Raw genomic sequence first — 24,678 nt, forward strand, 5'->3', positions numbered from 1 at the left:
TAGAAGAATTTTTTTACTTAGCAACAACATTTTTGTTTATTTTAGTAGTATTTTGCATTTTGACAACGAAACCCGATTTGGGCTTCGAAATGTTAATAAAATCATTTTTTTTTGGTAAAATTGGGAAAAGTGGCGTAAAATATGGGAATGGCTAACCAATGACTTTCCTCCGTCGTACGCCTCTGGTAGTTTAACATAATTTAGTAGGGTGTATAGTACCTACACTTGCTGCCAAGTATGACAAGGATATGTCCAACGCTATTAAAGTACTGGGTATAAAAAATGGTTTTTCATTTTTTAAATATGACACCCTGTAACTCACTAAGGAGCCACATTTCATTTAAGTGATTTGGGTCAAATCTTAATATTTTGGGCCCAAGAATCTATAGTTAAAATACATATTTCCAATTACTAATGAGACACCCTGTATAATCACGACCTGGCAACAGTGTTGCCTTTAAAAATCACATCATTTCTCACACATTAGTGCCTACATTTTGATACTCAACTATAAGCTCTTTGTAAAATATATTAATAATTACTATTAGACAAACTGGAACATGAAGTAAAAACCACTTCTATGTAAAAGGTATATTTACTAAAAATTTTTTTTTAAAACACGAAGTAAAAACCGCTTCTATGTAAAAGGTATATTTACTAAAAATTAAAAAAAAAATTTTAGTAAATATACCTTTTACATAGAAGTGGTTTTTACTTCATGTTCCAGTTTGTTTAACTATAAGGTATACAGCCAACCCAGGGAACTACCCCTTTTTAGTTTAATTACTATTAGCTTACCTATGAGACTGTAGAAGGCACTCAGTCAACTGCAACAAATGCGGACTACTCAGTAACCTGTACATTCCTTGCTCATCTCTCTGACATTCAGTCAAGGATCCCCCTCCTGTCATATCCGCTGTCGCAAATGCCAGCGTTTCGGCGTCTTCTTTCCGTGACGTCGCCGGAAAGAAAATTATGTTATCGATCGTTTGAATCAGTTCCAACTGGACAGCGCTCTTAATTGCTAAGCTATTAAACACTTCTGTATTGTCAACGTTGATATCTTGATGATAACTGGATCTCTTCAGAATACCTTTGTACAAAAAAGTGGTTATAATAAAGAGTTACTTTCTAAATTGGAAAAAAGACAATTTTTAAATACACTCACCGGCACAAAATTCCGCCACCCAAAATTTTTGATTAAGTTTGACAATTTATAACTTTATTATTTTTGCTCCGGTTTTCAATATTCTTGCACCAGTTTGTAAGTACATGTCGCACCCTCAGTAATATAGAGGTACAATTCAAAAAAGCAGATTGTTGGGAAATCCCGTTTAAAGATTCTGGTTTCCAATATTACAGCTATTTTTTCAAATAACATGCTTATTATTTAAGTTATAAATGTGAAATTTGGCAGATTTGTTACTTGATAATTACACAATAAATAGCCATGATAAAAAATAATGATATAAATAAATTACATTAATTACATGTAATGGAAAAAAATACTTTCAAGTTAGTCCCATATATTACAAAAAACATAACAGAAATAAAGAACTCATTAAGTTTGATCCCTTATATTATGAATGCTCTGTCACTGTTTATGAAAAATAGCGATCTATTATGAATTATACCCATTTATTTATTATATTTTCTATAATATAACGGCTCAACTAAAAACTGTTCTGTATAATAAAAAATGTTAAAACACAAACTCACCAGGATATTCGTCATAGAAAGACATGTTACCGATTGCTACCTTGTAACAGTAAAAACAAGAGGTGGGCGGGAGAGTAAAGGTAGACTTCCGCACCAAGCGACCGAGACAGGAGACCGCGACAGGCGACAGATAGGTCGCGAATAGACGATAGTTGCTCGCTGGTCTCGGTCGCGGGCTGCAGAACTACCCTGATATAATTGCATTGAGAGCAGTCGTGGGGAGACCTCGCCTATCTGTCGCCTGTCGCGGTCGCTTGGTGCGGAAGTCTACCTTAAGAGAGAGGCACAAATATAGTTACTGAACCATTTAATGTTCTTTTTATCTCCCTGTCAGCGCTAACCGGTAGAGAATTTCATTTTGTGCCCATATCATTTAAAATCACAGTTTACACAAATTTTGAGTTAGGACCTTTTATTACTGAGGGTGCGATGTATCGATATCGTTTGGTATTATTCCGGTAACAAAAAATTTTTGCTTGCATGGCATCATACAGGGGTGAATGGAGGCGTTGTATTTTCTCCTAACTTTAAAAAGTTCTGTGGAAAAACGGAATAGCTGATTTTGTTTCATAGTCCTGTCATATTATCCCGGAGGCATCACTAAAATTTTGTTTCTTGAATTATCCGAATATCTCTTTTCTTGTAAGAGCTGTACCATTTTTTGTAAATAAGTACACTGATTGACTCATAAAATAGAGGTTGGATTGATCAGATTAGAATGGCCCGCTGCAGCCCAAATCTCAATCCTATTGAGAATTTATGGGATGAACTAAAAAAAGCTATTCATCGTCATCCTAGGCCTCCAGAAAATTTAGTACAGTTGTGGCCCTGGTAGAGGAATATCGGGCTATTCCCTAGGCAAGGATAAAACATATTTATTCGAATTTGACTTGAAATTAAGTCAAACTCAAGTCAAGTTCAAACATTCAAGTCAAACTTGTGCAACTCTAGACGTGGGCTCTAGGTGGATAACTGTAGCGACAGACAGAGAAGAATGGAAAAGGGTTGGGGAAGCCTATGTCCAAAGATGATCCGAAGGAGGTTAATTAGATAGATAGATAGAGACAGAGATGTAGCATACCTTTATTAGGTCCAATATCGCCATTTTGTTCAATCACAGCCGTAGTCTTCATAGATTCCGGTTTCCACGTCAGCAGAGCAGATGGCACCGTCGAATTAAATATATCTAACATACACTGACACGTCTTCTCCCAAGTCTCTTCCGTAAATTTGTTACCGTTCGAATTGACTAAGTTCTCTAAACAATTGGTTCCGGACCTGGCGAGCTGTTCGTTGTCTTGTTGAACGCACCAATGAAGTTGCGAGTACAGTTCTTCCAGAAGCAGAGGACCTAGTACGTCGTAATACTGTGTGAAAACGTCAACTATAGCATAGAGGGCGTGGTTGCAGGTCGTTGTCATCCATTCGTCTTTTTCGGGCTGTTTTTCGGGAAGTTTCATGTTATCGAATATCCTAAAAGAAAGTTTTAAAGGTAATTATTTAATACTTATTTAAAGTAAAGTGAATCTAGAATAGTTTTATTTATTTATTGTAGTTTACTGTTGTAAACCTGATGGAAGTTCGACGAAAATACAAAAATAGAAATATTATCAAATGCCGTGAAATCAACAAACTCATACAAAGAAAAATTAAACAGGCCAAAGAATCCTGGCTCGAGAATTCATGTAAAGAAATAGAAGACCTCCAAAAAAAGCATGACACTTTCAACCTCCACAAGAAACTTAAATATACTTCCGGAATTAGAAAACAGAAAAATGCTCACGTACTTAAAACCGCAGACGGAAAAATTTGTGATCACGAACAACATTGCAAAGAATGGGATAGACACATCAGTGACCTTTTTGACGATGCTTCTCGAAAAAATACTCCAAATAATACTTGTGACAACCAATTAGACAGAGGTCCCAGTATACCGAAGTCAGAAGTCATAAAAGCAATACAACAAGCCAAAAACAATAAAGCACCTGGACCAGATCAAATCCCTGTTGAGCTACTTAAACTTTTAGATGAGGAAAACATTACCTACTTGACTACTTTCTTTAACAAAATTTACAACGAAGGAAAAATACCAGATGATTGGTTGGAGTCACTGTTTATAACATTACCAAAGAAAAGCAGGCCCACCAAATGCAGCGATTTTAGACTAATAAGTTTGATGAGTCACACACTTAAGATACTTTTACGTATTATACAAAACCGAGTATTCCTTCTGTGCGAAACTAGAATGGGTAATAAGCAATTTGGATTTAGAAATGGTCTAGGAACTAGAGAAGCACTATTTTGTATGCGCGTTCTATTACAAAAAAGTTGTGAATTCCGAAAGAACGTTTATGTTTGTTTCATCGACTTCGAGAAGGCATTCGGCCGAGTACAACATGATACACTTTTCGATTGCCTGCAGGCAGCAGGACTTGACCACTACAATATAAGATTGCTGAAATACTTATATTACAATCAAGTAGGCTCTATCCAAATTGGAGACAGTCCTACTGAAAAACTGCCGATAAAACGTGGAGTACGACAAGGTTGTGTTTTATCACCCACCCTTTTTAATCTGTACTCTGAAGAAATCTTTAGGGAGGCTTTGGATGACAGACAAGAGGGAGTAAGGCTAGGCGGAGAAGTAATCAACAATATTAGATACGCTGACGATACAGCCATTCTTGCTGAAAATTTACAAGTTCTTCAGACACTACTAAATCTATTCAGTGAAGCAAGATATCGGAGAGGCCTTAAAATCAACATTTCAAAGACAAAGTGGATGGCAGTTGGAAAGATTAATATAGATCAAGGTCAGCTTTCTCTTGATGGAGAGGAGTTAGAACAGGTAAATCATTTCAAGTACCTTGACAGCTGGTTAAATGTAAATTGTGACTCTGATGAAGAGATAATAACTAGGATCGAAATATCACGGAAGGCTTTTATGACCTGGAAACCAGTTTTATGTAACAGAAACCTGTCTATGAATATTCGAAAGGTGTTGAAATGTTATGTGTGGTCTATCCTATTGTATGGTTGTGAGACATGGACGTTAAAAACCACAATGCTAAACAAAATAGAAGCATTCGAATTGTGGTGCTATCGACGAACCCTAAATATATCGTGGGTTTCGCACACTTCCAATGAAGATGTTCTTCAAATGCTGAATTCAGAACGTCTGCTCATAAGCATCATAAAGAGGAGAAAAACATAATACTTCGGCCATATAATTAGAGGACCTAAATACCATCTGCTTCGCCTTATAATAGAAGGAAAAGTGGAGGGAAAGAGACGGATTGGTCGAAAGAAACTTTCATGGCTGCGTAATATTAGACAATGGTGTGGATGCACAGTAGAAGAATTATTTCGCGCAGCAGCCGATAGAGAGAGATTTCAAGAAATTGTAAACATGATGACGGCCAACGTCTGAATACAGACACGGCACCTAAAGAAGAAGAAGTTTACTGTTATTGGGGTTATCCCGTTAACAAATACACTCCTGGTCAAAAAAATCTGTACATTTGCATTTTGTATGACTCGGAAACCAATGACATTGGACTATCAACCCTTTGCATTTTTGTAATAGTAGCTATCAACCCATCAACGAACAGATCCACAAGGGACGAGATAAGATTCTAAATGTATTGTGCTGATACTGCATCCCTCAGTTAAGTGTATATCACACGGCTCCTCAGTTTGCAATCTATCTAACTGCCTTTAGCCTAGCTAATTCCTTTCAACCGAATCGTTCTTTTGATTTTCTCATCGAGAAATGCATCTAGCACTATCTCTTGGTTGTCCAGAATGTACTCGATCTTCTGTATAAGACGACAAGGTACCGTTTTAAGAGAGAATTCTACCCTCTACGTATATTGTCCCTCATATATTGGACTTCCAGGCAATACGCCATCCCTAATTTGCCCACTGAGCAGTTTCCCTCGAGTCTTCTTGATAAGTATCAAGGATTTCTGTAAAAACATTCATCAGATGATGATCTGAGCCGGTGAAAATGACAGTGGAACAAGTCAGTTTTAGTCATATTTGAGGAATACGATCGTTTATTATTGTTCTGAAAGACAGTGGTTTGTTAAAATTGTTTGAAAAAAAAAATCAAATAAAACGATATTGCAATACAAATAATTGAAAAATCTCTACATTTACGTGGTCAATCTAATCTAGATATATGAAGTCTACTTCATTCATATAAAGTGCACTACAAAAAATTGGACTAGATTCACATGGCTACTTTAACTAACATGAGCAAGATTAATTCAATGATAACGACTTGGATCTGTAAAAACAATGTATTTTATTGGACATTTAACGTGAATAGTGTTACATTATTGGCACATTGAATACATTATATTCATTTTTGGTTTTCTAAAAGTTTTCTGCTCATTTTCTGTTGTTTACTTCGCTTTTGGAAATTCTATGACTTACGCCACTTTCTTCTTACCGGATCATATGTTCATTAGTTTCTGTATTTTATTTTATGTACATGACTGAGATTTTTTCAATATTATATAAATATCAACAAATATTTTGACATGTCCCTTCTATCCCATGGACTCGTCAAATAATGTGATTTAACACAATAATCAGTATAGGAAAAGTCCAAACAATAAGGAATACACGTAATTTTCCCCTTGTTGCCATATTCTAAATTTGAAAACCCCATTTGAAAAATGCCATTCTCATTACAGCAACCATTTCATTGGCTATAATTAGTGATGAGTTTATATGACGTCATTATTATATTTGGTGAGATAGTAAATGGTAACTGACATCTGTCATAATATTGGAGGTTAAATATAATGTAAAATTAATGTTTTCAAATTATATTTTATTTGTTTAGTTTATATTTTAATGACAGTTTATTTTTTAACCAACTTCACTTTCCCTTCCCTATCCTTGATTGATCGATTAGATTCGAATAGTTTTGTTGTGTGGTAGGTTTAGTTAGGCGTTAATTTTACGAAATGTTGCTGGCTAAATTGGCACAGCTCCCAAAGGCCATAAAAGAAGAAAAAAAATAAACAAAAATCTTACATAAACTTCTTTAGGACAATGTCAGTTTGACACTTATAGTACAGATAGTTATCTTTGTTTCACACTCTTAAAGGCAAAGAGAAACAGTATTGCCGATAGCTGCTGTGGTAATTACATATATGTTTTTTATTTGGCAACAGCGCTTTTCCGTTAAACTTGACGGTAGCGAAAAAACTAGTATATGAAGAAAAATTTGTTAAATTTGTTTGCCGTGCAGTTTGTACCGGTGGGTTATGATGTCATTAAATCTATGACGTGCATTCCTTGTTTGACTTTTAGTTTAATAACATAACCAAATCTAACCTAAATAAAACTTTGAAAAGATCTTTCCACCAATGAGGGCTGAAGGTATCTCCATAAGTTTTGATTACTTCAAAAAGTACCGTGAGGGCTCGAGTTCTCACGTCTAGTTTACATCGATTGACGACACAAGAGAGGGAAAATAGAAGTGGGAACCAACCACGTACCCAAACTCTATCATCCTCCGACACGGTTATATCAGTTTCAAGACCTAAAAACAAAAAGAAAGAAATTAGTAAATATTAAAATGAATTAAAGGCAGCTTATGTTTCATTTCGGTTCAGAGATGATCCACCATCCCCTGTAACGGTTTCAGTTTATCGTCGTATAAATATATCAGGTCCGATCCTGTAGTGACGAATAAATTAAACGCATGTGTTATACCGCGAGATTTTTTTACATGTACCACGGTCTGTATATGATATAATATATTTTTCGTTTGCCGTTCAAGTATCAAGTAGAGCATTTGTTTATCTTCGGCTAATTATCAAAGAGATTTAATGATTTTTCGAGACGAGAGTCTGAGTTTTATTTATTTTAGAGCCAGAATGTTTACACAAATTCTCAAGTGTCTTTGAATTCTCAAGATTAGTCATTAGAGCTGAGCTAGCATTTTGGTGAGAACCGAACAAACTGTTTACGGATAATGGGTATTTTCTTATTGGTTTACAACTGTTAGTGGGATGTTCTTGGGAACATACTCTAGCTATTTTATTGGCAGAAGAAATTTCTGGTTTCTTTTGATTGGATAAGATCTGGTGATAGCCAGAATGGGCGGTAAATTCTGAGTTTTGAGAGAAGGAATCTTGTCTTAAAATTGGGACGAGAACGAGAAGTCAAGATCTAGCTACGAGAGTGTAGAGTCGCGGACCGAATTGGGTCTTGTGAGTTATCAGATGGAGTGATCTCCTATTCAGTATGTTTTCTTGGTGAGAAAACAAATGTTGGTTATAGTGAATACCACGATAGTATGTGTTGTGTCTAGTTGTCTAGTGTATTAGAAGGAATAGATTCGTTAAGTTGTTCTTAAGAAAAAATTAATACAAGTTCGCGGAGCGAGTTTCTCCAACTTTATAATAAGATAAAAAACTAATTTTTTTGAAACAAAATTTTACTATGTTCAATTGAACAGTGTTTACATCGTTCCAATGTGGAATTTTCCAATAACAGTCAATACTTAGCAGTTACCTTTTTGCTAAAATAAAACAAAAACTTTGGAATTTTATTCTCATATTATAAAATGTTGTGAAATAGTACTCTAGTTCAAACAATTGTAAAGTGTTAAGTGGAAAGTGTTGGGCAACAACAGTTCCAGTTGAGCTAAACCAGATCCATGTTAGCTCTAATCATCAATGCAGTCCAGGTCACCAGGTACTCATAATAATAAACTGTTCATTCTTTCTTTCGAACAATCATACTCGCAAAGGACTTAATTTTACTAAATCATTTCAATTCATTTTTACTTTCTTAATTTTTTTAATAAACGACTACTATGTTATAACTTTCAGTAGTATTTTTTCTTTTGCACACTTCATCTCTTATCCTTAGGGTTGGAGAGGAGTACAGACAAATTTACGACCGCAATGGTAAGTACCAACCTACATCAAATGGAACGACATTGCAAGTAACTTTCTTTAATTTTGGATAAGCACATTGCAGTATTCTTATTTTCAGTTATTAATGGCGCCCAATAATATCTTTTAATTATAAATGTTATTTTAAAAACCCACCCCTTTAATCTCTGAAGACCGTAGCTTACCGGGGCATCCCGAAAAGTAGTACAAAAGAACATCACGCCCATGACCTACATAACTACATTGTTTTAATATATTTTTTTATTTAACGCTACTTAATATTTTACACAAATAGCGTTATGGCAAATACTTTTTTGTTTATTTAATTTAACGTGTCTAGGCTGGCTACACCCCATATGTCCGTTTCGGTCTCTCCAGACTTCTTCAGTGGGGCTACATGAATACCTCCGAATCGAAACCATGCTGCCTATTTAAGCATAATTACAAAAATAATTTTGCGTATTGAACGCTGTAGCGACATCTATTAGAGAAATGGAAGTCCCAGATTTAAACAAGCTGAAAATGCGAGCATTATCATAACGAAAACTTTGTTTATTTACGTATTTTAATTCATAATATGGAAAATTGCTATTATGAAAAGTAGTTTAGATTTAATAATTATGTTTTAATGTGCAATTATATCATTATAATTTAAATGTTATGAACTATAAAGGTAGTTTACTCTTGATCGAAATTCATATTTTTTATATACCTCGTATAAAATTAATAAAATTTTATATATGATGGTTGCATCATAAATCTTAGAACATGAAGAGCTTTTTATGAAGAATAACTTTTCTTCGTCAAATTAAAAATAAAAGAGTTATAAATGAAAATGTTGTTGGTATCCATAATTTGAGAAAAATCTTCAAATATTTTTTTCCATTAGAAGGATGTAATTGCACATATCAGACCATAATTTTTTATACCCAACAATATTATTTCATATACTGTCGGTTCGCTAAACTCAGACACAACTGGCTAGTGATTTTAGTCAATAATTTTGCCAATTGGGCAAAAAAAATGATTACTAATTAGTAATAATTTAATAATTAGTAATAATTAAATAATTAGTCATTTTGCCAATTCTGGCAAAATTCGCAAAAAACAAAAAAAAATACCTACTAAAATCACTAGCCAGTTGTCTCGAGTTTAGCAAACCGACTATATTTTAATTTCATAGCAAATGGAACAGTCCATTTATCATAAAGGGGAGCCCGTATACTCGTATAAACCTTTTTAAAGCTGTTAATAAATTATTGCTTTTAAAATATACTCAAATTGTATTTTTGAACATCTTATTTATTTTACATAATAATTAAATTCACTATCAAATGTCATTGATGTTTTATTAATACTTAATTTAAAATTTAGTTTGACATTCACGAAGTGTCAAACTCAAATGTAAATAACCTATGCTTTGCTTAACAAATCGAGATTAAAAAACTAGCCTACTTAATAGCAACGATTTCAGCTGGACGTGTAGTGTGTCGGCAGAAAATAAAACGATTGTGACGTCACATTTTAGACTTTGAGGTCGATTATCTCGAAGACGGTTAGAAATATCGAAATGCCGTTTTCAGATTTGGATTCAGAAGAAAAAACTACATAAGAATCCATCGATAAATCTGATCTGAGTATTGCAGGAGCGGCAACGCAATAACACACAGACTTTTGCGAATTTATAAACGAAATGTTTTCGTTGACAATAAATCTAAAAAATCTCGTGGAAACACCTTCTGGTAACATCCTTAATCTCTGCCTTTTATAATTTATAAGGCAATGAGACGACGATTAAAGGATACGAAAGGGACTCCACAATATGCAGTCACATTCCAGTTCACCATATCCAAATATGAGTAAAATGAGATGATCCACCATCCCCATACGGACTTATGGGGTTTATTATTCTAAATCGGTAATAAGCCACAATTTAAAAAATGATTTTGTTGAACCAACTCTTCAATGGGGATTGTGGATCATCTCTGAACCTAAATGAAACATAAGCTGTCTTTAATTTTTAATTTTCCTCTTATTTTGAATACACGGAACCAACTTTCGTTGGAATTTTTCTTAGACGAATAGACGGAATGTGACTGCATATTGTAGAGTCCCTTTCGTCTCCTTTATTCGTCGTCTCCTTACCTTCTAAGCCGTCTAAGTCGCATAAGACAGAGACAGATGGAAAGAGCACAATATATACATAATATTATCTACGTATAAAAGGTTACCTATCTACGTATTTAAAGTAGTTTTTATACAGGGTGTTTGGCAATGAATGGGCCATAGCTTAACCTTAGATTCCTGATGTTAAAATAAACTCCTGGACACAATTAACGCACCACTCATATTTTTCTCAGTAATCTTTATTTATTGATAATTTACTGTACGACCAGTTGCCTACGGACCTTGCTTGACAGTGACAGTTGTTATGTAAGCTAATAAGAGTCTTGTTTTAATTTGTATTAAACTTCGTTTTAGACTAAAAGTGAGTTACAACTTTTTATTGTGATATGTTTCATCACATGCATGTTTGGAAGTTCATTTGCATAAAAATCAAATAAAAAAATAAACCGCCAAAGAAATTTGTCAATGGAGGAGGCAGTGCGAGCATCCACTCTCCTAGATGAAGGATATTCAATGCGATACGTTGTAAGTTTGTTAGGAAGACATCAATCCAGCATCAGTCGCAAGGTGAGGCGATATAATGAAACAGGGTCGTACCATCGAAGAATGGTTCTTTTTTATGATAACAAAGATTTTCAAATATAATTCATCTTTTTCATTGTATTTTCTTTAAGAGAATAAAAGTTTTGACTCAAAAAGTATGTAGAGTGGGGAATCAAAAAAATGAACGTATTAAATGAGCGCTGAAAGAGGTATGCGCCCTCTGAGTAATAAATAATTTTTAGTGACGAAATTAGATTTCTCGTCCCAAAAACTCCCCACCTACCAAATTTCGTGTTGTTATTCCATGTCTGTCAGGAAATATTCAAGAATAAACAAAATAAAAGTTTAACTTTGACACCCTGTATTTCGGTTATTATCAACTTTCGTACCAAGGTAAGTTAACTTAAATCGACCTATTTTAAGCTCAGGAATCTAAGGTTAAGCTATGGCCCATTATTTACCAAACACAATGTATATCAAAGTTCGGATATAGAACGGTAAAGATATACTTACCTCCATGTTCAGCAAATAAGTGGGGGGCACCGTTAACACTGCAGGCACAAGCTCTTACAAGCCTAATAGCCTCCATGCTGGTATCCGGAAACCTCGCGTTGCAGGCGAACTCTGACAGGCATTTGACAGCGTCTTGGAAGGAATCGATCATCGTAGGAAACTGCTTTTCGTACAACTCCATAATGATTTTACCAGTGGTTTGAAACGCCAATTCGACTATTCCCTCCTCCTGATCACCTGCTGCTAGATGAAAGACGGAGAAAATGTTTTTCCAACCTGGTTCAAAATAAATTTAAATAGTATTGATACATAACATTTAAATAGTATTATAAACGGGAGAAATACGGGCCATATTACCCGTTTGCGCGCCAATAGCAAATATAAAATTCTTAATTGTATTAATACTATTAATACTCTTAATTCTATTAATAATAAATCGCCATTTGTAAGAAAAATTTCAACATCCCGTATATCGGAAACAAAGCGTTTGTGGACAAATGTTTATAAAGCAAACTGTCAATATTTTTTCATGCAAAATTACCCCTTAAAGTTTGTCGCACTTATTTAAAAACACCCTGTACTGATGAAGAGCATGGCTAGTTGTTAAAGTACCTCCAAACTTTTTTATCCAACATAAGCGAATGAATAAAAAAACAGAATGTTAAGAAAACCTGAGGCTATAGTTGGGTTTTAATTTCAGTATTCTATAAGTGTTAGAATATTCCACAGGGTGTTGCAAAATTTGAGAAAAAAAACACTGTTTGATTGGTCCACACGGTATACAATGAAAATTTACCTGTTTAGCAACAATATTTTACAGCGATATTGTTAAAGAATAATGATATAACATATTAAAAAAATCACTTAAATCGGACAACAGGTTTAGAAAATTCAAGACATCAAAAAGGAGCAATGAGCCGCCCGTTTTCTCTGGCGCGCAGGGTATCACTAAATTAAACGGGCAACTTCTCTAATTATGCTAGTAGTGATATATGGTATTACCAAAATGAGGAGGAGGTCAATAACCTGGATAGATAGATAGTTAGTATAGACAACATTTAGTAATAGGGTGATCTAAAAAATAGAGTGGGGGAATACATGATATATACTGTATCCAAAAAAGAATATGTGTGTACTTTGTACGCACGTAAGAAGTTATACTTCTATTATATGATTTCTTAAAAATAAATATACTTTAAACAGTTTGTTTTAATTTTTTTTTAAACACCAAACTAATTTTGTGCTTACCGCTTTCAAAAAAATAAAAGAAAGTATAGGATTGCACTGGATTCGAACTCACGACCTCTCGATCTCTGGCCGAATTAGTCGAGGCATTGAAGCACAAAAAGCAGTAAGACGGATTTTAATGCAGTTTGGTGCGTTGGATTCGTGAGAATGTCAGGAAATTTTGTGAACTATTGTAATGAATAAGAAATCTGAAATTGCATTTGTGCATAAGAAAAATTCATTTCAAAAGTGAATTTTGAAATAGGCAATTATTATAAATTTGCAACCCGGTAAATAGTTGGGCAACATTCCGATTAATTATTTTAATTATTTTTAATTATTTTTAATCATTTATAAGTCCATATAATAATAGCCTAAGATGTCAATAACCATTAATAATAAACAAAAAAAATTTCCTGATGTGGGAATCGAACCAAGTACTAACAGGTACTTGTACAGGTACCGTAGCTAAATACACATACCGCTAATCTACGCAGACACTTGCTAGACAACGGCGATATTAGGTATAAACAAAACAAATTGGTGAGTAAAAATTGTAAAGAAAATTACTACATACTTAAATGTATTATAAAATTAATATATTCCTAAATTTTAGAAGAAACATTCGAAAATAGGTATTATTAATATCTATTAATGTTACTAAATGAAATATAAATATTTTGACATTTCACAATTTGACAATTCACTTTTAACTGCAGTGCCTTAAAATTAGCATTTTTAACGCTCCTATGGAGTGCTATAAATTGCATTTTTAACACGTTTGTAGAAAAATATATTTAAAAACACTAAGATATTCTTTCCACACCTTTTCTGGAGTGATAAATACATAAATTAAAACATTTAGTAACGAACTCCATACTGCCTGTGTGCGCAGATTACTAAAATTTCACCCTCAATGAAATCGCGTCTAAAGTATAACTTCAAAAAAGGAGTATAACTATTAACTAACCTTTGCTGTTTCTCTTCCCACAAATTTTAAAACGCAACAACCATACATAACCAAACCGTCAACCGTCCACACCACAGCTGTGCTACAGCTGCCATATTGGATAATTTTTGACATGTCATTTGAACATCCAATCAGAACAAAGTTATAATGCGCATGCGCCCGGATGGTACGTTTTAACATATAAAAATTCACCCTCATATCGCGCGTAAAGAAGTATAACTTCAAAAATGAGGAGTGAGTGACGTAATAGTGCAAGGGGGGGGCATGTCTGGACAATATCCGGTCTACAAAATAGCATTCGACCAATAGTCTTACTCACAGTGTTTTTAACAAGTCTTGACACGAAACATCGAGAAGTGGTGGCAATGGATAGAGTAGGGGAAGGGCAGGAAAACCGTGTATAAGAAGCCGAAATTTGTAGACATAGATCAGAATTCCAAAATGAATGCTATATTTCGAAACGTATTCCTTTGTGAACGCCGGTTTTACCTGAACCCATCGAACTCAAAATTTGTTTCTGTTTGCCTAGCACATGAATTAAATTTTGAACCGATAGTTTTTATGTGTTAACAAACAAGATCGTGTTTTATTTAGTGAAGCTGAGTGGTTGAACTTTTTATCGAATATAAGTGTAATTGACAGTTTCATGGCAGGGAATCCCCAACAATCGATTAATGATGATAAAGTACAACTAGAGTTCATGCAACTACCCCACATGTCAGCTGTGAAAGTTATCAGTGGTGAGTCACAGATAATTTTGGGTGCTAATTCCATTGCATCGCTGTGGATAACACTTCCAATAATTAACTACCATTTGGGAACTTTAAAAAAGGAAAACTTTATCAGTTCCTTAAAAATACTAAAGATAGGAATTGATTCAAATAATCCTATTGAATCTGGGTTGAAAATAATGGAACCAATACAGAATATAAATAAAACAACTTATGGCATGGCGCTAGAGTTAATTCATAGATATCCAGAGCAACTCAATGATCAAATTTAATGAAAATGTTCGTATTCACTACATTGAAGCAATGAGAATGGGGCAAACCAATCTAACAATTTTAAAATCCCTGTTTTTTAATACATTTTATTAACCATGAGTTAAGCAGGTGAACCAGCCAATGAAATGTTAGCTATGCCACGCCCACAGTGTGTTTCCCATGACTTGAAGATTTGTATACCTTCAAAAAAATAGACACCAATGTTTAATACTTTATGACAACTCCCAATTTGCATGAAATAGCCAACAAATGGTTTCCCACATTATAAATTATCATGTGACTATGTGACACTGTTTTTTGTTTTATCACATTGTTATTAAGTTTCTTACTTAATTTTTACACAAAGAATTTTGTAATAACCAAAAAATATCGGATTGAGTTATAAAAAGTATTTTTAAAGTGCAGCCACTTACTTAAAAATAAATCATTATGGTACAAGCGATTATAATAAAAATTGTACCGAAATACACACACCGGCAAAATGAAAGGAACACCTCAAAAATGGGACATGTTTGATGTCTCTTATTTCCTAAGCCAGTTGTCCGATTTGAGTGATTTTTTAGTATGTTGTAGCCTTATTATTTAAGAATATCGATGTAATAATATTGTTGCTACACAAGTAAATATCATTTTATATCGGGTGTAAAAATCATACTGTGTTTTTTCCTTAAAGTTTGGAACACCCTGTGGAATATTATAGCATATATAAAATATTGAAATTGTAGGCTTAGGCTTTCTTATCATTTTATTTTTTGATTCATTCACTTATGTTGGATAATAAAAAAGTTAGGTACTTTAACTACTGGCCACGTTCGTCATCAGTACAGGGTGTTTCTAAATAAATACGACAAACTTTAAGGGGTAATTTGGCATGAAAAATTAATGACCGTTTGCTTTATAAACATATGTCCTCAAATGCTTCGTTTCCGTGATACAGGATGTTCAATATTTTCTTCTTTCTCAAACTGACGATTTATTTATTGCTCTAAAACCGGTTGAGATATGGAAATGAAATTTGGTAAGTTTTAAGAGGTAGTGATTGCGCGTTTTTTGACATACAATTAAGAATTTTATATTCACCATTGGCGTGTATACGGGTATAAACATTTTAGATATATCGCGTATCCACGCCAATGGTGAATATAAAATTCTTAATATGTCAAAAAAATGCGCAATAACTTCCTATTAAAACCTACCAGATTTCATTTGAATATCTCAACCGGTTTTAGAGCAATAAATAAATCGTCGGTTTTTAAGAAAAAATTCAACATCCCTATCTCGGAAACGAAGCATTTGAATTACCCCTTAAAGTTTGTCGCATTTATTTAGAAACACCATGTATTGATGAAGAACATGGCTAGTTGTTAAAGTATCTAACTTTTTTATTATCCAACATAAGCGAATGAGTCAAAAAAGAAAATGTTAAGAAAGCCTAATGCTACAATTGGGTTTTAATTTCAATATTTTATATATGCTAGAATATTCCACAGCGTGTTCCAACCTTTAAGGAAAAACACAGTATGATTGTTACACCCGGTATAAAATGACATTTACTTGTCTAGCAACCATGTTATTACAACGATATTCTTAAATAATAAGGCTACAACATACTAAAAAATAACTCAAATCGCACAACTGGCTTAGGAAATACATATAGAAAAATTGAGGAAAGAATCTCAAGTACTCAATTCGGTTTTCGCTGTGGCCTTGGAACGCGTGATGCACTATTCGCAACCCAAGTTTTAATTCAAAGATGCAGAGATGTAAATCATGACGTTTTCATGTGCGCGATTGATTTTGAAAAGGCCTTTGATAAAGTTCGCCATGAAAAAATGATACATATTCTTAAGACTACCGGTCTGGACGGTGGGGACATTAGAATAATCGCAAATTTGTATTGGGGCCAGGCTGCATGTGTTAGGGTTGGGAATCAGTGCTCTGAAGAAGTAAAAATCAAGCGTGGAGTTCGACAAGGCTGTATATTGTCACCAATGTTATTTAATCTTTACGCTGAAACAATTTTAAATGAAGTGTTGGAAAACGCAAAAAGGGCATACTCATTAATGACATGCTTATGAACAATATCAGATACGCAGATGACACCTTATAAGTGACAGGATCAATTGAACATCTTCAAGCATTATTGAACCGAATGGTGGCGTTCTGCGCGATATATGGACTCAAACTCAACGCAAGAAAAACAAAGTTTATGGTTAATAGTAAACAGGCAGCCGTAAATAATAATAACTATAACGTAACAATCGGTAATGACTCAATTGAACGAGTGAGTAATCTTGTATAGTCGGTTCGCTAAACTCAGACGCAACTGGCTAGATATTTTAGTCGATAATTTTTTTGTTTTTTGCCAATTTTGCAAAAATTGGCAAAATTACTAACTATTTAGTGATCGTTAACTATTTAGTAATTATTTGTTGCCAATTTTACTAAAATTGGCAAAATTACCGACTAAAATATCTAGAAAGTTGCGTCTGAGTTTAGCGAACAGACTATATATCTGGGTACTCATATTAATGAAAGCTGGAACCCTAGTACAGAAATAAAAAGTAGAATTGCCAAAGCAAGAACAAGTTTTATGAAATTTAAGAAAATCCTGTGCAGTCATGATCTAAATTTGGAACTTCGCATAAGAATGGGTCGATGTTATATATTCCCAGTGCTACTTTACGGTGTTGAAGCATGGACCCTGACAGAATCGCTTTTAAAAAACCTAGAAGCATTTGAAATGTGGGTCTACCGCCGTATCCTGAAGATCAGTTGGGTAGAAAGAGTCACAAACGAAAGGGTTTAGCAACGTTTGAATACAGTTTCGAAGTAGTGAACACGGTTAAAAGGCGCAAATTGGAATACTTTGGTCATATAATGCGTCACCCAGAAAAATAATGACATACTTCACCTTGTGATGCAAGGTAAAATAATAGGAAAAAGAAGTGTGAGCCGCCGTACAACTTCTTGGCTTAAAAATCTACAAAAATGGTTTGGGAAAACTAGTACTGAACTATTTCGTGCGGCTGTAAATAAGACAGTGATTGTTAATATGCTGGGCAACATGAGAGCCAACGATCGACAAGCGGTCTCGGCACCTTAAGAAGAAGGACAAGTCAGAAGAGCAGACCAAAATCGTTGGATAAATCGAATAACAGAGTGGAGCCCGATAGAAAGAAGGGAGAGAGGCAGCCCCGAAGATCCTTCAGAGATGAAGTGGACGAAGCAATTAAGAGAATAAATCTATAGGAAGGGGACTGGCAAAACAGAAAGAACTGGAGAGAACGGTTGAGTGAAGGAATAGAGTGAAAACTGAAAATCCTTAGTATGTAAATACAGGGTGAGTTTTTAGTGCGGGATCGGTCGATAACTCCATTATGGTATAAAATATCGAGAAAAGTTATTTAAAAAAAATGTAGGCAATGATACTCTCCACGCTTGGAAAATATGTCCATTTATACAGGGTGATCAGTAACTGCGTGGTATATCAAACATATAATTTTTTAAATGGGACACCCTATATATTTTTTCATATTTATATTACCCTCATAATTCTTGTTCATATAATATATGGTTTTGCATTACTATACAGAGTATTTAACAAGTTATGACCATTTTTATTTCGAAATCACTATGAGATTAAAGTATGAGTATATACAGAAGTAATTCGTAGACAATAATTTGTTTTATGTAATAAGATAAACAATATTATTATATTAATAAGATAAACAATAGTGAGCGGCCGTGGGTAACGGCATAAACGCTGGCCTCATACGCCAGTAGACGTGGGTTCGATCCCTGCCAAAGACAAACCATTTTCATTTCCAATAATGACACGAGCCGTCTCACCGTGCCTCGGAGAGTACGTTAAGCCGTCGGTCCCCCTGGGCTAGTGTACATCGACACTAGTTACTTGAAACAGGGGTAAAGATGTAATTGGCGCTGGAACTATCCGAAAGGATCTTCCCGGCAAAAATGCCATACGATATTATTATTAGATAAACAATATACTGTAGTTTTTAAATTAAGTCCAATTCACATCATTGACGAATATTTGTATACAGGGTGAACTACAAAACCAAATTACGATTTTCTCTATTTTTTTAAATGGATCACCCTATATTTTATTTTTCAACATTATTGTATTTAATATACTCTTTCATTTTTATATAGCATTCCCTATATCTAAACTGATTACTTTCCGAGATATTTTTAGTTTTCTTCAAATTTCGGGAATACATTCAATTTTTCTAGTAGAAATAAGTAAGTATTGAGTGATAATTAAACAAAATTATTTTTATTAGATAAATAACTAACACAAAATATAAACCATAACGATATGCAGTGAATATACCAATAAATGTGATATTAAGCAATTATCATATTTCCCTAATATACAAGAATCGTAAAATTCCTACAAAAAAAACTTTGTATTGTATATAAAAATATAACAAGATTATTTTTATTCAATAAATAACTTACATGAAACATAAATCAAAACAATATACAACTGATGTAACAGTTTTTAGATTGGTATATCAACAGCATTCTAAGCCAAGAATTTTTTAGTAGAACATTCATTTTTATAAGCACTTTTAGACTACAAAACAAAATTACGATTTTCTCAATTTTTATTTTAATAGATCACCCTATATTTTATTTTTTTGAAATATTGTATTTATGATACTCTTTCATTTTTATATAGCATCTCCTATACCTAAACTTATTAGTTTCTGAGATATTTTTAGTTTTCTTCATTTGCCGGGAATACATTCAATTATTCTTATAAATATAAATAACTTAACAAATAAGTATTATGTAATAATATAACAAATATTTTCCTTCAATAAATAACTAACAAAAAAATAATAAACCATAACAAAATTTAATGAATGTACCAATTAATGTGATGTTAAGGATATAAGTCTAAAGTAAATGTTGAAAATGACCACTTTCAACATCTATGCAATTTTGTAACCGATATTCAAATGACCGAGCCACATTTCTAACATTTTTGTAAGTCAATATTATTAAAAGCTTCTTTTATTCTATTTTTCATATCATCAAGCGTTGTTGGATGCTTCTGGTACACAAGGTTTTGTATATAGCCCCACTTGAAAAAAATCAATTTTGGAAGAACTGGAGCACCGCCGTATAAAAACCTCAACCGTCAAAAAATGTGGACCAATCACATAATCTCTAACAATATCACCTTAAACATTTATAGATCACCTAGTTTGAGTGTTAACAAAGTAGGGATTTCTTATTGATGCATATTAATGAAATTTAATATGAAAATTATATTATTAGTACCTGCGGGTCACAATCTGCTATTAGGAATGTGTTACTAAAACCTTCTTGGCTTAGAATGCTGTTGATATAATAATCTAAAAACTATTAAATTAGTTGTATATTGTTTTGATTTATGTTTTGTGTGAGTTGTTTATTAAATAAAAATAATCTTGTAATTTTATTATACACAACATACCTATATTTTTTTTGTAGGAATTGTATGATTCTTGTATATTAGGGAAATATGATAATTCCTTAATATCACATTTATTGATACATTCATTGCATATTGCTATGGTTTATATTTTGTGTTAGTGATTTATTGAATAAAAATAATTTTGTTTAATTATCATTCAATACCAACTTATTTCTACTAGAAAAATTGAATGTATTCCCGAAAGTTGAAGAAAACTAAAAATATCTCCGAAAGTAATAAGTTTAGATATAGGGAATGCTATTTAAAAATGAAAGAGTATAATAAATACAATATTTTTGAAAAATAAAATATAGGGTGATCCATTTAAAAAAATAGAGAAAATCGTAATTTGGTTTTGTAGTTCACCCTGTATACAAACATTCGTCAATGATTTCAATTGGACCTAATTTAAAAACTACAGTATATTGTTTATCTTACTACATAAAACAAATCATTGTCTATGAATTACTTCTTTATATACAGGGTGTTAATCTCATAGGGATTTCGAAATAAAAATAGTCATAACTTGTTAAATACTCTGTATAGTAATGCAAAACCCTATATTATATGAACAAGAATTATAAGGGGAATATAAATATGAAAAAATATATAGGGTGTCCCATTTAAAAAATTATATGTTTGATATACCACGCTGTTATTGATCACCCTGTAGAAATGGACATATTTTCCAAGCGTGCAGAATATCATTGCCTACATTTTTTCTAAATAACTTTTTTCGATATTCTATACCGTAATGGAATTATCGACCGATCCCGCACTAAAAACTCACCCTGTATATGTACCTTATTTACTGACTCACCTGATCTTATATTTTTCGCTTGAGAATTGACCATTTGCGCCACACATCTCACCACCATATCTCTAACAGTGGGTGATATGTTGTTTTTCATAATATACTCGAATGGACGCAGGAAATCTTTCTGAAAACGAAAATTGGAAAATTCTCCCTTCTCTATGAACTTCATCGATAGCTGTCTCAAACTGTCGACGGCGAAAAAACAAATTTCTTCATTGTTACTGCAGCCAACAGTGTTAAAGTGTTCGCCCAGGACCTACATGAAAAAGAAAATGTTATAGTTAATTTATTGATTTATTTTATTTAATTATTTCTTATAATTTATCTACAATTAGGGCGTCCAAAATGTAATGTCTTTTTCGAAGCTCTCTATTAGACTAAGTACAAAACATATAATAACTAAGGGAAAATTTCCAGGTTCTGGCCGTATACCATATCATAAAAATAAAAACGAAGGTATAAAACAAAAATGGTACAAAAAATTCACAACAAAATTTGTATTTTGAGAATGGAACTGGAAATCGAAACGTTCTACAAAAAATTCACAACAAAATTTGTATTTTGAGAATGGAACTGGAAATCGAAACGTTCAACTAAAATTATGGTCCACTTAAAGATGGTAAATCATATCCCAGAGAACGGTAGTTCTCGCTAGTGGCGCACACTGTGTGGCGCCAGGTGTGAATATAAAAAATATAAGGGGTTTTTTGCGACGTGCTAGATCGAGATAGTGCACCAAAATTTGGGAATAAGTAGATCATGAAATACTAAGTAAAATCTCCAGGGGCGGAACGCTGCGTGGGTGACAAATGTTGTGCCGGGCCACAAAAAAATAATACACACTGCGACTTTTACCCCTTAAAACTACCCTCATCCCCAACTCTGGTTTCCGGCTATGAAGATTTTACTTAAGTCATGGTCTACTTATTCCCAAATTTTGGTGCACTAGCTCAATCTAGCACGTCGCAAAAAACCCCTTATATTTTTTATATTCACACCTACCCCCACCCCTTTATCGGCCACGCAGCGTTCCACCCCTGGAGATTGTACTTAGTTACCTCATGACCTACTTATTCCCAAATTTTGGTGCACTATCTCGATCATGAGCGTCACAAAAAAAATAATAAAAACGGCTATTTTGACCCCCTATAACTACCCTCGCCCCCACCTCGGGTTTTCGGCTCTGAGGATTTTACTTAGTTATGTCATGGTCTACTTATTCCCAAATTTTGGTGCACTCTCTCAATCACGAACGTCGCAAAAAACCCCTTATATTTTTTGTATTCAGCCCTGCGCCACCCCTTTGTCGGCCACGCAGCATGCCACCCCTGGAGATTTTACTTAGTTACGTCATGACCTACTTATTCCCAAATTTTGGTGCACTATCTCGATCATGAGTGTCACAACAAAAAATATTAAAAACGGCAACTTTGACCCTTATAACTACCCTCGTCCCCCACTCTGGTTTCCGGCTCTGGGGATTTTACTTAGTAATGTCATGATCTACTTATTCCCAAATTTTGGTCCACTATCTCAATCACGAACGTCGCAAAAAAACCCTTTATATTTTTTATATTCACCCCTACCCCCACCCCTTTGTCGGCCACTCAGCGTTCCGCCCCTAGAGATTTTACTTAGTTACGTCATGACCTACTTATTCCCAAATTTTGGTGCACTATCTCGATCATGAGCGTCATAAAAAAAATTATAAAAAACGCGACTTTCACCCCTTATAACTACCCTCGGCCCCCACTCTGGTTTCCGGCCGTTGGTGAAAGTCATGTACACAACTAATTCAACATATCCCCGTATAGTTTTTCCATATTACTTATCACGCACAAAATCCGCTTCTATCTCTCCGACTACAGGCCAGGTCCACCCAAAACATCAGTCACGCGGCAAAACATTGATGCGGTTCGTCAGTTAATTAAAGATGACGGCTGTGTAACATACCGGAAGATAGAGGCATCATTGGGCATTTCAAAGACCTCTATCCAAAAATCCCACATGAAGAACATGGGTGTTAGGAAGTTGGTTTGCCGTTGAATAGTATTGTTAGTGGCGATGAATCTTGAATTTATTTCTACCAACCGGAAAATAAACGCCAATCTGCTGTGTGAGTGTTTCAAGATGAGGAAAAACCAACAAAAAGCGATCCGTCCACGAAGTGTGTCAAAGAAAATGGTCGCAACTTTTGTGTCAAAATGTGGCAACAATTGCTCTAGAAGATCGAAGAACGGTTACTTCTGATTGGTATACATATAACCGTTTGTTTACCAGAAGTTATCGCGAAACTCCGACAAAGCAACAAAACGGCGAATCATCCTACATCATGACAATGCAAGTGCTCACACTGCCCAAAAGACAATAGAGTTTTTGGAGCTTCAAAACATCGAATTGTTAAACTATCCACCATATAGCCCCGACCAAAGTTCCAACGACTTCTTCACGTTCCCAAAGATCAAGAATTCAATGCGTGGGCGACGATTCCAGTCGCCAGAAGAAGCCATCGATGCCTTTAAAACAGCCATTTTGCAGGTGTCAGCTGAAGACTGGAATAACTGTTTTATTAATTGGTTTGAACGTATGCAAAAGTGTATCGATCTTGGTGTGAGATATTTTGAAAAGCAATAAAGTACAGTTGAGTCCATGAATCTTTACCCGTGCGTCATCATTTAAAGCATACGAAATAAGTCGATGATAAGTCGGAAATTGAAATTTAGTAAACGCAACAGCAAGTGACAGTAAGTGACTTGCTGTTGCGTTTAGTATATGCAGCGTAACTGTACTTTAAGTCTATATATTTTTTGTTTTTACGGCTATATGCAAAACTAAAAAGACAACCTATCGTATATGACAAAATATTAAGATGTCAAGATTCTTACTTACCTGCCAAATTCTTGACCACTGTAACCTAATCCTCTCCATGTTATAATAAGAAATCTCAACAATCTTCTGCAAGGAAAACATTCTGGGATGCCCCGCATACGCTAACTCCTCCAGTGACACTTTACATAAAGCCTTTACGAACTCAACGATAGCGTCTCCGTCTAGCCTTGTCGATCCGGTAAATATCCTATCTACTGCTACAACTACGCTTTGGGAACTTGTTTGTCCTATGTGTTCTCTTGAGCTGGGGTCCGAAGGTTTGTGCCCAGGGCCTAAATAAAACAAAATAAAATTTATAATTTAACATTTAAACAATAAAAGATAATCTAGAATAACACTATTACGAAGGTGTGAAATGTACTACAGCCTATACCAATGCCATTGCTACTGCAGCCAACATTTATCTTCATATGAAGCTACAACAAGCTCCGGATGTCACAGTATTTCTGTATTAG

General features: G+C 34.1%; 1 protein-coding gene across 2 annotated transcripts in view; it reads right to left on the reverse strand.

The window, feature by feature from the left end:
* LOC114333745 (brefeldin A-inhibited guanine nucleotide-exchange protein 1) overlaps positions 1–24,678 on the reverse strand; it is a 130,895-nt gene that overhangs the window by 15,049 nt on the left and 91,168 nt on the right. For both annotated transcript variants that reach the window (XM_050662564.1, XM_050662565.1), the window contains 6 exons: positions 24,224–24,495; positions 21,338–21,590; positions 11,826–12,101; positions 7,072–7,279; positions 2,801–3,192; positions 799–1,093 (listed from right to left, as the gene is read on the reverse strand). In XM_050662564.1, coding sequence (XP_050518521.1) covers positions 799–1,093; positions 2,801–3,192; positions 7,072–7,279; positions 11,826–12,101; positions 21,338–21,590; positions 24,224–24,495 — 1,696 coding nt within the window. The remainder of the gene's footprint in view (positions 1–798; positions 1,094–2,800; positions 3,193–7,071; positions 7,280–11,825; positions 12,102–21,337; positions 21,591–24,223; positions 24,496–24,678) is intronic.

The sequence above is a fragment of the Diabrotica virgifera genome, chromosome 9, assembly GCF_917563875.1.
Source record: "Diabrotica virgifera virgifera chromosome 9, PGI_DIABVI_V3a".
NCBI lineage: Eukaryota > Metazoa > Arthropoda > Insecta > Coleoptera > Chrysomelidae > Diabrotica > Diabrotica virgifera.